The sequence below is a fragment of the Mustela nigripes genome, chromosome 2, assembly GCF_022355385.1.
Source record: "Mustela nigripes isolate SB6536 chromosome 2, MUSNIG.SB6536, whole genome shotgun sequence".
NCBI lineage: Eukaryota > Metazoa > Chordata > Mammalia > Carnivora > Mustelidae > Mustela > Mustela nigripes.
In genome coordinates this window covers 187,747,260-187,763,814 of record NC_081558.1, presented here as the reverse complement: position 1 = coordinate 187,763,814, position 16,555 = coordinate 187,747,260, and the positions used below count along the sequence as shown (strand labels likewise).

General features: G+C 37.2%; 1 protein-coding gene across 4 annotated transcripts in view; it reads right to left on the bottom strand.

Annotated features, from left to right (window-relative positions):
* ROBO1 (roundabout guidance receptor 1) overlaps window positions 1-16,555 on the bottom strand; it is a 414,151-nt gene that overhangs the window by 101,718 nt on the left and 295,878 nt on the right. For all 4 annotated transcript variants that reach the window (XM_059392146.1, XM_059392148.1, XM_059392147.1 and 1 more), the window contains exon 6: window positions 14,357-14,484. In XM_059392146.1, the coding sequence (XP_059248129.1) occupies window positions 14,357-14,484 (128 nt within the window). The remainder of the gene's footprint in view (window positions 1-14,356; window positions 14,485-16,555) is intronic.

Here is a 16,555-nt window from a genome sequence, read left to right as displayed (position 1 = left end):
AAGTCCCCATCCATATTTAACATTCAAAATCTCTTCAATCTGGCAGAGAAATTACGAAATTTAACATTTGTTCCCAAGAACCTTAAATCAGGCCGAAATTACTTATTATCAACTATATTTAATAATATAATACATTTTAGAGCAATAAAAAGCATAAGGAAAAACCTAAGCGGACACCTCATCTCTTTACTAATGACCTAAAAGTACACTGAAATAGCTATTCCACCATCCACAAAGTTAATTTAAAAGCACTTTTGTAAAATGGCCATATCTATCAGTTTTAATTGTGCAATGCTTTAAATTCTCTCCTAATAACATCGACCACACAAAATAAATGTTCTACAGCTAAAGCTCACTTTAACAACCATTTATGGATTTTTCTTACCCCCATAAATCTGTTATAAAGCAATTATTCAGCTGTTTTTTGTCTTATACCTATTTTAGTATTTTCTGCAAGTGTGTTTATACTGGCACATTATTTATCAAGTCCTGAGAATAATAGTTTAAAAGCAAATTAAAGTGCTCATGGTATTTTAATCCGTTTTGCAAATTCTGGGAGTGATATTATAAAGTAGTAACTTCCAGTTTATACGGATCATTAAAAACAATAAAACAAAAGGCAGCCTATTGTATATTCAAATTATTGAAATAAGATTTAAAGGACACCAGCTGCCACATAATTGTGAAGTGTAATGATTCTAATGATAACCCTGATGTTTGGAATATGCTAAAATGATTTGTGAATCTACACGAATGAATACTGTTCAGCCTAATTAATACTGTATATACCTCTAAGACAGCTGATATATAACAAATAAAAAATCGATACATACAAATGCATAAAAAGTCAAATTTCCAATTATCTCATATATTTATCACTGCATTCATCATTTTTTAAAAAGGTGTCATTAGTGTCAAATGGCCTACAGTTATTCTTTTTTATGATTATCCTCTTTTAAACAAGAACTATCTCAATCACTTTATGTCCCAACAGCTCTGGATAAAAGAGAATGTATCCATGTGAACTGACTTACAATTAATTATTTAACATTAAATGGTGCGTGATATCATATGTGCTATCATAGTTATTCCATGTCTCAAAGTTACGTGAGATTGTTAACAATGAATCTAACGTTGTAAATGAACTACCCCTCAATGACTAGAGCAAAAAATGATTTCTCTAAATTTCATTCTCAGAGTGAGCAATTCAGATGGCATAGATTGTACACAACTCTACTAGATGGTTCCAAATTGATGCCATTATTTCAGAACGTAGGTTGCTAAAGAGAGTTGCTAAGTTTTATATCTATAACAGGGTGAGGGGACAACCTCCCCAACTGGTAAGCAGATGAATAAATCACAGGAAAGCTCAGAAGATAACGGAAGGCCCACAATGTGCTATATACCAGTGTGGTGCCGGGTCATGATTTGCCACAGAATCATCTTATATATCAATTATTTCTTGAACCTGACTGCTGCCTTTATTTCCTCAAATACTCGCTTGGCACACAAATTAAGAGAGTATTTCAAATTCTCCGTAGGAAGGCCATGCGGTGGAGACTGCTTTGCCTTTAGGTTAATGTTGAAAGATGTTACATCAGTTTGTTTGAAATAACTGAAAGCAATCCAAACCCTTCATGAGTCCATGAAAGAAATTTAAGAGAACGTCACATCTTCCAGAGTCATTAGGGTTAAAGAGGCTATTTCTGAAAGGCAATGAGAACACAAGTTCTTTACTTTATCCTTCTTACAAAAAAAGGATGGGGGAGGGAATCATAGGCCATGATGCTGCTGGGTCTCAGTCAAATCCAACAGCATAAAAAAAACCAGCAGGAGTAGAGCTCGGCATTCTATTTACGCCACCGAATCAGAACAGCGAGGAGAGGGAGCCATTCTCACAAATCACTCTCTTGTTAAATTCTGTAGTGGGACTTCATTAAACCTCTTGGCTGATGGCATTTTACTTCCAGCCTGTTCACAAAGAGCTCGGCTGGCAACACTGATTCTTTAAAAGTCTCCACTCACACACTGTCTTTCTGCATTTTACAGTCATAAATCTCTTGTTCCCATCAGCACCTCGAATCTTCCATGGGCTTTTTAAATCATTATTTAAACCACAAAACCACCACCACCACCAACAGCAACAACAAATCACAAAATACCATGCCAAATCCTAGAAGGGAGACATTTTAAGTAAGATTTTGGACTTCGGCAGTAAAAAAGGGACCATACGTATACACAGGAGATGTAAATAAAAATAACATTGTGATGTGCGTGTGTTTTATATATAAGTTATATAATGATGTATGTGCTTTATATATGTGTGTGTGTGTGTGTGTGTGTGTGTGTATACACACATAAAACATTCCCCAAGCCCTGAAGTACTATTTACTACAGTACAATTGATTTTACTGGACCCCCGAGGATTATTGCCATGTCCATGAAGAATTTTTCCCCAAAGAACCCGTCTGCTATACCTTGTCAGAGTCTGGCAAACATGGCGCCCACATAGCAAGGTTCTCAAAGTCATCAAGTAAAGCTTTGGGGGTCTTATAATATGTGTTTCATCAAAATGTTGATGAACTCACAGTTCTTGACCAGGATCCTGGATTATCGTAAACCTAACTTGAACCAGCAAAAAGGCCCCCTGACACTCTTAGTTTTGGCTTTGACTCAAATAACCACGTTAATGGTCAGAAACAATGTATTATTATAATGCCCACTTTTCTTAAATCAGCAATTTAAGCAAACTATGCCAACAAATGATTTAAATGAAGTCTACATCAAAGAAGGGAAATTTAGGAATGAAGGGCCCAGTTTCTTCTCTCATTACTTCTTTTATGCCGAGATATCATAGGAGCTCTAAAAAGTCATATGACTCTTAAACCAAGGTCTCATATGCTGTTAGAAAGCTAAATATAGTGAAACCTATTTAAGGAAGCCACAAATTTACAAAGTGGACCTTTTCCCCCCAGAGTTTGTTTTTAAATGCAAGTTCATAAAACTTTACCCCTTACTATTGCCAATAAAATCCACAAAAAGCTACATTCCTTTGCTTTTACCTACGTTTTTTAATTTTGCATTCTGAAACAATGATCTACCAGTTCATTAAAAAAAAAGTCACATAGACACAGTATGTTACACTGTGTGAGATTAACATGTGGTTTGGTTATCTTCAAAGTTGTTATTTTGCATCTCAGACAAAATGGTGAATCACGCAGATGTGTGCAAAGGGACATTTCCTTTTTTTTTTTTTTTTAAGATTTTATTTATTTATTTGAAGACAGAGATCACAAGTAGGCAGAGAGGCAGGCAGAGAGAGAGGAGGAAGCAGGCTCCCCGCTGAGCAGAGAGCCCAATGCGGGGCTCGATCCTAGGACCCTGGAATCATGACCTGAGCCGAAGGCAGAGGCCTTAACCCACTGAGCAACCCAGGCGCCCCAAAGGAACATTTCCTTTAATGGATTATGATTTCTGATCTATAGTCAAGACTACTATAGTTTGAAATCATATGGAAGTTCTTAGTGGAGACCATCTATCTAATTTTTTAAATCTAGTTAATTAAATTGTTCCAATATATGGATTATATTTCTGGGAGCAACAGTGAAGGTTTTTAATATTATCCATACTATCAGGAAATTCAGCAGAACTGACCATACCAGGAGTGATAATAATATTAAAGATCTAAGGGTATCTTGTTAATTATGGATCTGTTTAATTGAAAAAGCCAAACTAATTATTTGGGCCTCAAATACTTACCAAATACACATAATTGATACAAACAAAAAGTATTTTTAACAAAATGCAGAATTTTTTTGTATTATACTTCACTTGTCTTTTGTTGCCTAAAGCAACCAGAATAAAAATTAACATTTTTAAAGATTTATTTATTTATTTTAGAAGGATGGAGGGAGGAGAAGAGAGACAAAGAGATGGGGGGGAGGGGCAGAGGGAAAGGGAGAGAGAGAGAATCCCCAGCAGACTCCCTGGTGAGCACAGAACCCGATCTCACAACCCATGAGATCATGACCTGAACCGAAATCATGAATCAGACATTCAACTGACTGAGCCACCTACACATCTCTAGAATTAACAATTTTTAACCCTAATTATAGAAGGCTTGATATCATTGTTTATTGAAAAGGGTTTATTATGTGACTATGTGAAATATTTTAGATGTACCCATGATTCAGACCTTAACCCTTTTATAGAGCTAATGATAGGCAGCCAAGAGCACTGAAGCTACACGAATTGTTGATTCTGACACACAGGAATATACATCACTAAAGCAAAGTCATCCTCCTTCTTCATGTCACCTTCATTCCGTCTACATTTATTGAACATTTTTTAAAAGGTTTTATTTATTTATTTGAGAGAGAGAAAGAGAATGAGAGCGAGCATGAGAGGGGGAAGGTCAGAGGGAGAAGCAGACCCCCTGCTGAGCAGAGCTCGATGTGGGACTCGATCCCAGGACTCCAGGATCATGACCTGAGCTGAAGGCAGATGTTCAACCAACTGAGCCACCCAGGCACCCATTATTGAGCATTTCTTTGATGCTTAGACAGTGTGACCAGCATTTCCTATTGATTAGCTCACTTAATACCCACAGTAAGCCTGTGAGGGAGACATTCACTCCCATTTTACTAATTAGAAAACCTGATAAATGAAGATTTAATAACTTGAACATACAGCATTTAAATCCAAGTGAGTCTGTCGGAAAAGAATGTGCTATTAATTCCACTCCATAGACTGTTTCCTAACAGTAGTAGGAAAAAAAAAAAAAAAAAAAAAAAAAAAAACTCCCCCAAAAAAACCTTCCAAAAAAAAAAAAAAAAAAAAAAAAAAAAAAAAAAAAAGATGTCTCCCTAAAAGACCTTCCAAAGAAATATTACAGACTAATTTTCAAAGATAGATTTCAATATTAAGGAGCCATAGAAAATTATCTTTGAACAAAAAGAAAACACTGACTGACCTACATTACTTAGCTACCCAAAAAATTCAAATCTTTATGGATAAAACAAATATTTTGAGAATCTGCTGAATTTTTAATTCTTTTGGAGGAGCTGATGAGAAAAACAATCATAACGGCAATTACTCTCACATAAGAACTTCGATAATCCTTAAACCACTTTTTTTTTTTAAGACTTTATTTATTTATTTGACAGAGAGAGAGAGACACAGCAAGAGAGGGAAGACAAGCAAGGGAGGCGGAGAGAAAGCAGGCTTCCTGCGGAGCACGGATCCTGATGCGGGGCTCCATCCCAGGACTCTGTGATCATGACCTGAGCCAAAGGCAGACGCTTAACAACTGAGCCACTCAGGCACCTAACCTCAAACCACTTTTATGAGAATATAAATATTGTGTTACTTATCTTACTCTATTTCCTATCAGCTTACCGATGTTTACATGTGCATTTATTTTTCAACAGATGAGAACACTGACTCTCAGACAACGTTGAGTGACTTGCCCAGGACCCCACAGCTGGTATGTGTCAGGGCAGCCCTTGATTCATTCACCCAGAAAATGTTACCTGAGCCTGAAGGATGCCCCAAAGACCGAGAAGGCAAAGCCAGCAAAGTCTTACTCTTAGGACTCAGAGTCACATGGGGGAGATATCAAGTAAATGGCACCCAAGGGGGACATGAGTGGGGGAATCCCTAACCTGCGCTTGGGTGAAGACAGTGTGCCAAGCCCCTTGAGGAGGCTCACCTGAGCTGAGTCTCAGAAGGAATCATAAGCGGGTAGAAGACAGGGCAGGTAGGGGACCAGGCATTTCAGACCAAGGGACCAACATAAAGAAAAACCCAAAGGCAAGCGACATGGTGGTATGTGCAGGAAGTATATATATATATAAACAATACAATGGTACAGCACTAAAGGGAGTCACGAGAGGGGACTGAGTGGCCAGGAGGTGCACTATTAAGTATTCTGGATCCTTCCCCAGAAAGATGGGGTAAGATGTTCAGATTTGTGTTTTAGGGAGATGACCCTGTTGTGCAGAGAACAGGTTCTGTCAGACAAGACGGAGGCAAGGAAACTGGACAGAGACTGACAGACGACCAAAGCCTGAATGAAAGCCGTGAGGCAAGTGTTAGAGAGGTGGGGGTTGGGTGAAGAAATATTTAAAAGGCAAAAATAAGGAGGATTTTGTGACAGCTGACATGGGAGAAGTGCACACGTAAAGCATGACCCCCATTGCCCAGGCTACCTACTGGTGTGTGTCCGCCGGGTGCCCTGCTTTCCACTGATGCAGAGAATTCAGTGTCCGCCTCCTCGTCTGCTGCCCTGTTCGCTGCATCACTATTATTTCCTGTGAATTAATATTCACACTCCGGGTTTGTAGAAACCTAAAAGCTTCGACAAGCCTCTGACAGCTGCGTCTTGTCTCACTGAAAGTTACAACTGCTCTTCAACTCCTAGTTCATGGGCACAGTAAGTAGGGGCCAATCAAAAACCCTAGTAACCGAGATATTTCAGCAAAGCTGCTTGTCGGAAGCATGTGGTTCGCTAGCAGCAAGGAGAGATTTTCTAGGAAACATCCCATTAGCAGCAATTAAGTCAGTCAAGACAGTGCAGGTCTTTTTCTTTTCTTTTCTTTTCTTTTCTTTTTTCCTGCTTTTGTGTCTCCTTGGTCTCACGTCAATCTCAGACCTGAAGGCTCAGCCTTCCAGAAGCTGTCAGTGGTTAATCAATCCTAATGAGGAAGCACTCTGTTCCTTCACTGCATAGTAGGCACAAATACTTACGGGAAGCACCAGACAAAGTAACAATTCTTCAGAAGAGAAGAGAACCCACACCCTTTTGATGATTCCTTTGAACTATTCTTATTGCATGCCAACCATAAATTTAAAGAGATAGCAACATCATTCATAAGACCATATTTTAGAATAAATTTAAAGAAATAATAAATGGATTATATATATATAATTATATAATATATAAATATATATATTATGTATAATATATAAATTTATTATATAAATATTATATAAATTTTATATATTATATATAATAAATTTAAAGAGATAGAACATCACTCGTGAGATCATATTTTATAATAAATTTAAAGAGATAATAAATTTATTATATATTATATAATTTATATATACTATATAATTATATAGCATATAAATATATATTATGTATAACATATAAATTTAAATATATTATATATAAAAAATTTAAAGTGATAGCAACATTACTCATGAGACCATATTGTATAAAAAAAGAAATAAAACAGGTGATGAAATTGAGAGAGTGCAGTAATTTCACATCAAAGGAAGAAAAATGGACAAGCACTTATCAGGAAAGGGCTGGGGTTTCACAGACATCCCACTCGTCTGGTAACAGAGCATCACCTGGTTTAGAGATGGTTGGTATCTGCCTTTTCTTTTAACAGAGCTGTTGCTGAAAGGGCAGAAAAGCAACTGTTTCTTGAGCTTCAAAGAATAACCGGTCTCTGTGAGTGGCCTGGAGAGGAGTGCAGTGAGGTGTGAACTAAGAACTAAATGCCCAGTTTCCTGTGTCGGACCGGCCCAGCACTCAGGGCTGGGGGAAACGAGAGGACTAAATGTCTTTTTAGTTCCTATTGTAAGAGAGACAAACAGAAGTGGGATTAGGTTTTCTTAATGGTTCAGCTCCACAAAGATAAAATGTGACAACTCGGGGAATGGCTGGGGTATGGAAGTGTGTTTTCAGTCTGGTTTCCTGTGACAGACACAGTGATGGGAACATGATCATTCTGGTGACAGAGGCACAAATTCACTTTGGAAATAAAATTGTGATAGTAATAAGAGCCGCTCTCTCTGCACAGTTGCAAAGGGAGTAGAAAGATTAATAATGCCCTCAAGTTGGCCTTGTTTAAGCAAGAAGGATCACTGAAGCAAAGAATCATACAAATCTCTTAGAGGCAATGCATAGAGTTGGGAATGGGAGAAATTCAGAGTCTAAACTAAATTTTTTATGGCCTCCTGCTCCATCCATCCTCCTGGCTAGCACTCCTCAGAAATAGCTTGATCTAAAAAGCTACCAATAAGACCGTCATCGTAAATGCATAATAACTCATTTCAAAGGGTTTCTTTTTAATACAAGAGTAAATAAAATTATTTTTCTTCCTTTATTTTTCATGTAGTGCTTTGGAGCTGCCTCCACCAAGCTTTTCCTAAAGGCGACCTTCAACCAAACCAAAACAAAAAACCCTTCCCTTTTTAAATTAACCATGAGTTGGTTCACAAATAAAAACCAGTAAAAAACTGAAGTTAGCCATCACGTGATTCCAAGAAGAGCTGCAAGGTCCACCTGGCAAACATCAAATAAAGGCCTCATAGATTGAGATTATGATAGTAAAATAATACGAAACAAACCTGTGACCATTCTCAGAACACCAAGCAGAGGCATAAATTCTAGCAGTTTTAACGGTACACTGTAGAAAAACCTGGCAGGGAGCCTCTCTGCATCTATTTTTTCTGGTTAGATTTTCTATTTTATAGATATGTCACAACCTGTAAAAAGGTTATAAATACCACACAGTATATATCTTGTGCCTTAAAAGATGGGGTCATCATACAATATAAAACATCAGTTCAGAAGAGAATTCATACCTACCCAACACAGAGCCAGCAATCCTAACACTTGCCAAATTGAAACCCTGAAGTGCGATTATAACAACGTAATCAAACTGAGATGAGATGACTTTAAAAAGATGCCTGAGTTTGTGTGTGTGTGTGTTTGAGGTTCACAAAGAGAAATCTTGAGGTTCACAAAGAGAAATCTTGAGGAGATGTGTAGATGTTACACACATGGAGAGAAACAAGGGTGGATACCCATTAAATATAAATACAGTAACACTGAGGGTTTAAATAACAAAGCTTATATTGTTCCAGAGAAGGGCGACTAGATGGCCCAGTGGGTTAAGCATCCAACTCTTGGTTTCAGCTCAGGTCATGATCTCAGCCTCACGAGATCGACCCCTACCTCAAGCTCCACACTCAGTGCAGAGTCTGCTTTTCTCTCCCTCCGCCTCTACCCCTCTCTATGCTCTCTCTTTCTCTCAAATAAATAAATACAATCTTTTAAAAAATTATTCCAGAGAATAACAGGATGTTAAGTTAACTAAATTTTCAGGTTAACTGGGAGTTTAAGCAGAAAGACTTTTCTGGGGGTTCCTGGGTGGCTCAGTGGGTTAGGCTTCTGCCTTCTGCTCAGCATCTCAGGGTCCTGGGATTTGAGCCCCACGTCAGGCTCTCTGCTTAGCGGGAGCCTGCTTCCCCTTCTCTCTCTGCCTGCCTCTCTGCCTACTTGTGATCTCTCTCTGTCAAATAAATAAAATAAAATCTTTTAAAGAAAGAAAGAAAGATGGGACGCCTGGGTGGCTCAGTTGGTTAAGCAGCTGCCTTCGGCTCAGGTCATGATCCCGGTGTCCTGGGATCGAGTCCCACATCAGGCTCCTTGCTCGGCGGGGAGCCTGCTTCTCCCTCTGCCTCTGCCTGCCATTCTGCCTGCCATTCTGTCTGCCTGTGCTCGCTCTCTCCCCTCTCTCTCTCTCTGATAAATAAATAAGATCTTAAAAAAAAAAAAAGATTTAAAAAAAAAAGAAAGAAAGAAAGACTTTTCTGCTTTAATTATTCCAAACAACAGTATTTCACCATTTTTTATTGGTCATGTAATAGACTACTTATTTTTCAACAGGTCAAAGCACTGCAGAGCCTTTGAGTCTCACTCAGTTTCAATGATACCTCAAAGCTGACACACAAGTTAAAAGGACTCTGGTTATTAACTCTTTTTGAAGAATGGCCTAAATATTCATGAAGCCCAGGATACACCTATTTTTAATTGACAACTTCTTAATATCCCCAAACTTTATTGCAATTTGCCTCTTTTCAGAGCAAAATAAAATCTGCTGTGTTATAAATAATATTTTGATTTGACCCAATGCTTTTGCGATGGATTGCTCAAGAAGTAATCCATCCAATGTCACATGAGATCTATATGTGGTATAGGTTTTAGAGGTGCAGTTACTTGCTAATGACAGCGTGTGGCCTCATATTTTACTCATGGCTTGGACTGATTGATTGAAGCTTGTAAGTGGTCGTAAAGGAGAATAAACAGTATATCTGCTCATGGATCATCTTACCATTCTTAGAAAGAATCCCCTGGAAACACCCTAGTTTAAGGAAAGGTAACCTGAGGTGCTGAGAATCAAAATGATTGCAAAACAGCCACTCTTCAAGGCAATATCTAATTACTTTGCAAAATAGAAGTCTAGCACTAGAGCTTTGACAACACACACACACACACACACACACACACACACCCCTCTCTAAAACATTTACTGTAAAAGCAAGTAGTTTCTTTTATAATGAAAATGTAAAACTTTATATTTGAGAAGAGTTTTGAATAATTCTTGGATCATAAATTATCATGACTATATTAGCAGCTCACATGTCTCATTTACAATAGCAAAGAAAGAACAACACTATCTGTCTAGAATTATCTAGACTGTACCATGTTTCTTACTAAAGAGCCAATAATTATTAAAATTAAACAAAACAGCTGTCAATAACACTAATATGAATATAATGCTCCTTAATTATGCAACATTTACTCTGTAACAGATAGTATGTTAAATGTCTTCTATACATAAAATTTATAAAAGCTCGCAGGTTGGTATTACCACACCCATTTTCCGCATGGGGCAACTGAGGTTTAAGAAGTTTAAACCACCTCCAGACACCTGCGTGGCTCAGTGGGTTAAAGCCTCTGCCTTCGGCTCAGGTCATGATCCCAGGGTCCTGGGATTGAGCCCCGCATCGGGCTCTCTGCTCAATGGGGAGTCAGCTTCCTCCTCTCAATCTCTCTCTCTGCCTGCCTCTCCTCCTACTTGTGATTTCTCTCTCTCAGTCAAATAAATAAATGAAATCTTTTAAAAAAAATTTTAAACCACCTCTTTAAGTTCACAGTTAGTCAATAATAGATGCAACATCCAACTAAATTTTGACTCCAATGTCTATGCTCTTAGCTATACAATTCTTTGTAATACATTTCTTCCAGCTCCGATAATATCCACACGCTCAAGAAAAATTTTAAAGTCCTTTATTCTTTCTATAGTTCAAGTAAGTCCTCATCCTAGGGATTCATGAACTTGCTTGTTTAAAATAAAAAATAAAGAGGCACTTGGCTGAATCAGCCAGTAAAGAATGCAACTACTGATCTCGGGGTTGAGTTCAAGCCCCACATTGGGTTTGGGGCTTCTTTCTTTCTTTCTTTACTTTTTAAAAGATTTAGTTATTTATTTATTTGTGAGGGAGAGAGAGAGAGAGAGAGAGAGAGAGAACAAGTGGGGAAGGGCAGAGGGAGAGAGAATCTTAAGCAGACTCCACACTGAGGGCAGACACTGCATGGGGCTTGCTCTTTAAAAACAAAAACAAAAATAAAACATAAAAACAAATGTCTGTGTTCAGACCCAGATTCTTAAATCAGGTTCTCCAGGGGCATCCTAGATAATTCATCTATTTAATAAATTTCAGATAAGTATAGATATGTAAGTTCAGATACAATCAGATAACAAACTTCAGTTTAGGACACTGCCTAGGTCTAGGTTTGGCTCTAGTCCCTTTCAAACACAGACGGCTAGGCAGCTATCACAAGATGGCAACCTCTCCAACTTTGATTCCACAGAACCTACTGTTGACATTCAGAATCAAAGCCATCTGAAGCTGCTTGAATTTCCCTTAGGATGTCCCTGTATTTTTACCACTCAAGCAGAAGGTTGGAATCCATATTTCAAATCCTAACAAGTTTTTATTAAAAAAATGTGCCTACTATATGTCTAGTATGATGCTGAGCACTGTGAAGACTATACAAGTATTAAAAATAAGAAACTCCTTAGAAGGAATATTGAAAGAAAAATGTACAGGTAGAGTCACCAAGAAAGCAGAATTGGGATTTTAAGGGAAAAAAAAAAAAAAAAGAAGTGATTCTCAAATCAAATTTATTTTTAAAATATTAGAACTAATCATGTCTGTACTGGGGATGAAAATCCAACGAGCACTCTCATTGAAGAGGTTTTTTGTTTTGTTTTGTTTTCCAGTAACTTTTATCTGGAGCATAGAATTTTGTTGCCCAACATTAACTCTCAAAATTAAGTATTTCCTGTATGAGGGGTGATGGGAAATAAAATTATTTTTGAGCTCATACTGATTCAAATAGTTTCTTTGAAAAATAAACCACAAATAAAATACAGAAATTAATATTCTACTGAATTTATTGTAATGGTTTCCTGCTATCAAATGGATTCATTTCAAATTAGTTTCCCTTGTAGTAAATAGTAATTTTCTGTATTCAATTTCAAATGAAGAAAAAAAGTATGACTTGTCTAGTTTCTTTTGTAAAGTTTCCTTTTTTTTTTCCTCCTTAGTTATCTTCTGCAGTTGGGAATCACATTATTTTCTTTGGCATTTTATACATACTATCCTAGAATGTTGAAGATATTTTAACAGTGATATTAATATGCAAATTTTATTTTAGTATTTGAATAAAGAATACCTTCTCACCAATATACAGGTCTTTCATATGTTTATAGAAAACCCAATGCAATTGAAATAAAAATTCTCAATTCTTAGGTAGTTCCAGATTTGATTATTTGTACCCAATTTCCATTGAAATCCAGGCTTAGGGAGTGATAACGCCATATGGAAAACTTAAGGCTGAATTTGTTTTGGACTTAGTTTAAAATTGCAAGAAGGAAAAAAAATTATGAATAAATAAAATTATAGGAAGAAATTCTATTTTTATTTCGATGTCCACTGTAGACACAGAGGAATGGCTATTATTAATAAAAGCATCAGACTCCCAAGGTAAAGGACTTTAAAACATAAAGTGGAACATATCTCTTTGACTAATGTGATAGACAATCAGCCTCCCTGTCACAACTGCCTAAAGACAGACACACCTTTTCATGTCTTGTCTTCATCACGGGCTCCTTTTACTCCCTCTGGAGGGCTTTTGAACTGGGATTTGACATCTCTTAAATCTGTGCTTTCTCTAAGCGTAAAGGGGTTTCCTTTTCTTACATGGAGTTCAGGTCTAACTTAGATTAAAGAGAAGTAGTCTAGACCTTAGAAAGTCAATGTTTGTTCTTGATCTTTTCTTTTCTTTTGTTTTTATGAGACTGAGCTAAAAACCCCAAAGTGGGACATAATGGCTTTACAGACAGAAAGAAAATATTCTTTCTTCTTCTTCTTTTTTTTTTGTTTTGTTTTTTACTGTAAAAAGCCCACAAGGCTCTTTAATAGAAAGCCCACAGTAGAAGCACTCCTCAAAAGCCACCTTTTTCTTCCTAATAGCCTTAGAGGAGACAGTGTTCAGAAAAGATGACAGCACCAAGTGTTGCTAATGTCAGACCCAGAAACCAGCTAAGTGGTTTAGGGCCCAAATCCCTGTTTACCCTATATACTTGTCAAAATAGGGGAGTTTTTTCACGAGCAAAGGTTTTTTAAAGGTCATTGTCTCTCAAATTCCACAATAAAAAATTTGTACCTAAACTGAAAAAAAAAAAGAAATGAGAGTGTTCTCAGATGAGACATAGTGAGAAATAATCTGTATGACATCATGAAGAAAGGAGAAAAGGGATTATGAAAATGAAAAACATCTGGATTATGGATACAAAGAACCATTTCGTATGGTGAAAGAACCATTTTGGCATGTCAGTTGAAGACGTGAGTCTGACATTCAAAAACTTGTAGCCATTGAATGGGGTGTCCATCTGGGCTCATATACCATCAAATAATCTGTATCAGAACTAGCAAAGTGCAGATGCAGTTAATTCATTCAACAAATATTTACTGAACATCTGTTATTTCCCAGGAATGTAGGAATAAAAAAAAAAAAAAAAAAAGATGGCAGACATCCCCACTATGTGGATGGCTCGCACATATCAGAGGGAAATAGAATTTTCTTATTTTGGTGTTCTGAATTGTAGAGACCCTTGAAAGTGCACAGTCTGAAGGACTGGTAGATTTGTTGCCATTTAAAGACAAAGCTCTCATGGTAATAGCTGCCATTTAATTAAAAGATTAGAAGGGCTCTATGTCTGAAGGCTCAGAGATTAGAGCACACTTTACTCCTCTACTTCACCAAGACAGAATTCTCCATAATTTTAGCATCTTAATTCCATTTCCTGTAACAAACACTTATAGAGCTCCCATAGGCAAAATGATAATTTCTCTAAATTATATTTCAATGCAATATTGATAGCACTATTTGAAGCCTACATTTAATATAAACTACTCAAATAAATCTTATTTTCTTCTAATATCCACATCATCCTTCCTGTGATAAAACAACCACAAACCTTACCTTGGACAGTCAGAGTAGCTGATACTTCAGCTTTTCCAACCATATTTTCTGCCACACAAGTGTATGATCCCATGTCACCAGCCATCACTTTCCGAATCTTCAGGGTATGATCATCTCTGATTTCGTATCTAGTGATATAACAAAAAAATGAGCAGTTAAGTGATGTTCTACTTAAAAAAAAAAAAAAAATCCCGTCATTGGCAATATGATACATCTAAGACAGCAAATCAATAACGTGCAACATTCTTTTCAGAAAATTTAAAACAAATGGTGAAATGTGACGTCCCTCTATGTAAGCACGCAGAAAGAAAGAGCCCACATTCCCAATAATGTTGGCTAAACAATTAAACTGTTTTCCAAAAGGATATTTTTGGGTAAAGTTGGCACTTCCTCACTTATTTCCTTAAGCTACTGTCGTCATACTAAAATCAAAAGACGGTGACCATTAAATAAATTCTTATTATATGCTGGACTTTGTTTTATAGGTCTACTCTTTCAAAATTCTTACAACAACTATCTGAAGTATTGGGTGCCTAGGTGGAAAAGTCGGTTGAGTGTCTGACTCTTGGTTTGGGCTTAGGTCATGATCTCAGGGTCATGAGACTGAGCCCTCCATCAGGCTCTGCGCTCGGTGCGTAGTCTGCTTGGGTTCCTCTCTCCCTTTGCCTCTGCTCCTCCCACTTGTGCACTCTCTCTCTCTCAAATAAATAAATAAACAAACCTTAAAACATTGTAAGAAGTATTGTGCTCATCTCCATTTTGCAGATGAGAAACTAGAGACATAAGAAAGGAAAGTCAGCTGGCTTTGGTTCTCAGCTAGGTTAGTAGCAGAATTGATACCCAAACCCAGGCTCTCATTCTAGAGTTTACTTGTCTTACCTCATCTTCTGTCCCCTTCAATGTTGGGTTTCTTTTGAAGTTTCACTTTAATCCTCTTCTTACTCTACGTAATATCCCTGAGTTTTATTAGCTACTATCAGTTATCTGCTGACCAGCTGCAAACACTCCCAACCCCTATTTCACTGAAGCTGGGATTCATAATCCCAAATGATTGATAGTTAGAAAACATATCACACAAGTATCTAATATATCTTAGGTTCAATACCACTTTCTTTTCTTTCTCCACTGTATAAACCAACTTCTCCTAATATAATCTCCTGGTATCTTCCTTCCCCAGCTCTCTGTATCGAACAAATTGTCCAATTCATTGGCTTAGTTTCAGAAACTTGTGTCTACCATGGACCTCTATCTCTATTTCCTGCCCCAGTTCAGACAATCCACATCTCTTTTCTGGATAAAAACAACCATGGTGACCCTGCTGTTAGCTTTACTCCACATTAACTATGTAATGTATATTACATTACATAATATTAATAATTAATATATTAATTAATGTAATATCCATGACACTAAAAATTGGCACTAAAAATGGCACTAAAAAATTATTTTCTCTAAAAAGTAATCCTGTTGAGGGTATCTGGCTGGCTCAGTGTGTAGAGTATGTGACTCAATCTCAGGATTGTTAAATCTGAGGCCCATGTTGGCTGTAAAGATTACTTAAAAATAAAATCTTTTTTTAAAGATTATTTATTTTTTAGACAGAGACAGCACGAGAGCAGGAGTGCATAGGGGTAAAGGTATAAGGAGAGGGAGAGTCTCAAGCAGACTCCACACAGAGTGTGGAGCCTGACGGGGTGTTTGATCTCATGACTCTGAGATCACGACCTGAGCTGAAACCAAGAGCCAGATGCTCAACCGACTCTGCCACCCAGGTGTCCCTAAAAATAAAATATTAAAAAAAAAAAAAAAGTAATGCCATTCATACAAATTCCTTTTGACTCACCAATGTACATGTGATATGATTCAAAGTTCCTCACTATGTTATACAAAGCCCCTGATCATTTGGCCCCAGTATCTCCAATCTGACAGAACTTCTTGCTATATGCCCTTTGAGCTACCATGCTAAACTTCCCACCACTCAAGGCAAGTGACATTCTTTCTCAGATTTGTGTCTATGTTATAATGTCTCTTTTCCTGGAATACTCTTCTCTTCTTTCTGGCTTTTCAAATTTATACTTATTTTTCAGGGCACTGTTTACATGAGAACTCTCTCCTGATTTCTTACTCCCCTAGGTCTCCATCTATGTGACAAAGGGTTTGCCATGTTATTCTGTATCTATCTACACAAATCTTTTGGGA